Raw genomic sequence first — 1372 nt, 5'->3', positions numbered from 1 at the left:
TTAGTAATTCTATTAGTATAGTTTGCGAGTACTTTAAAGTACTCATGGCTTTGTCCCTGGCTATTCAAATGGTCAGACTATGAAGAGGAGAACCAGTACCCGGAAGATGGTCAGCGGGACGTCTACGATAACTAGGACTACCTCCTGACGTCAAGCGTTGCCTGTGGAACAGATGAACCACTACTACGTATCTTCCGCTGTGTGTTATGTATTTGATCTCTAGATCAATTGTTGTAATGAGACTGGATCATGTGATCATTTGTTGTAAGACAATTATGGTTTGTAATGAATGATGTGTTGTGATATGAACTTATTATGTCTCGCAAAAAAAATCTTCCTGGGATTGCGATGTACGGCATAATAGACATCTGGACTTAAAAATCCGGGTGTTGACACCGATGGAGCGTCTTTTAGGGTTGTGTAGAACTCAAAGTCTGACAACTCCATCTTAACAGATCCATCTGTTCAATATATAAAAAATTGCAGCTTAAGTTCCGGCAACATACTGTATAATTGAAATTTTGGTTATAGAGTGCGCGTACTGTAGGTCGTGTCATATTGAACGTGGCACATGCTCCGGTCGAACATCTTGACTGTGAGAACATCGCGGCTGTTGTAACTGCAGATGGGAAAATAAAATTGCTGTAGGCCGTACGTCCAGGCGAAACATTCCCAGGCGCGCTTGAGGAACATGCGGCCAGTGCCGTCGAACCACACATCCATGTCCCACGTGCTGGTATGCCTAATGCCAACCTCACGCACCTTCAGTTCACGGGGTTCACGGCCCTCCAACAAGTCCACGAACTTCTTAGGCAGCGACTGCAACAAAGGATAGAGCAGGCCATGAACATTATTACACCTAATCTGACAAATATGACACCTAAACTGAGTACCATACCAATTTGTCAGATGAAGCATCGTTTATTATAGCGAAGAACTCGCAGTCCATCGTGTGCAAGCCCGCCTGTTCATCATACAAAAAAGTCTGACTTCAGTTACATCTAGAAGACATGCCAAAACAGCAAGGTTCTGAAACATGAGTAAACACATTCTATAACCAGCAAGGTTCACTAGAAATGTAGGACTAAATGCAGTCTAGCAGCAGCAAGGAGTAGAAGGGCTCACATTGTACGCTGAAGAGAAAAAAGGGAAATTAATAAAAATAGCTACTGGTCCTAAAAGCAGACTGAGTGAGTGCCAAAGCTCTTACTTTCAACATCACAAAGTACCTACCTATAAAAGTACACACACAACACCAGCTACCAACATCATTTGGGCATCTGGAAGTATCAAAATTACATGAAGGTAACAGGGACGGAGCTCCCTTATAAGTTGTGGTGTCAGCTGACCCTAGTGATACTAGCAAAACCTT

General features: G+C 43.0%; 1 protein-coding gene across 1 annotated transcript; it reads right to left on the bottom strand.

Moving 5' to 3' along the window:
* Nucleotides 1–525: 525 nt before the first annotated feature.
* Nucleotides 526–949, bottom strand: LOC127339081 (B3 domain-containing protein Os03g0212300-like). The gene is made up of 2 exons (XM_051364977.1): nucleotides 899–949; nucleotides 526–819 (listed from the first exon to the last, which is right to left on the bottom strand). Exons 1-2 carry the CDS (start codon nucleotides 947–949, stop codon nucleotides 526–528), a joined length of 345 nt encoding a protein of 114 aa, XP_051220937.1.
* Between the last annotated feature and the right edge of the window lie 423 nt (nucleotides 950–1372).

The sequence above is a fragment of the Lolium perenne genome, chromosome 3 (assembly GCF_019359855.2).
Source record: "Lolium perenne isolate Kyuss_39 chromosome 3, Kyuss_2.0, whole genome shotgun sequence".
NCBI lineage: Eukaryota > Viridiplantae > Streptophyta > Magnoliopsida > Poales > Poaceae > Lolium > Lolium perenne.
This window is presented reverse-complemented; position numbering and strand designations above follow the sequence as displayed.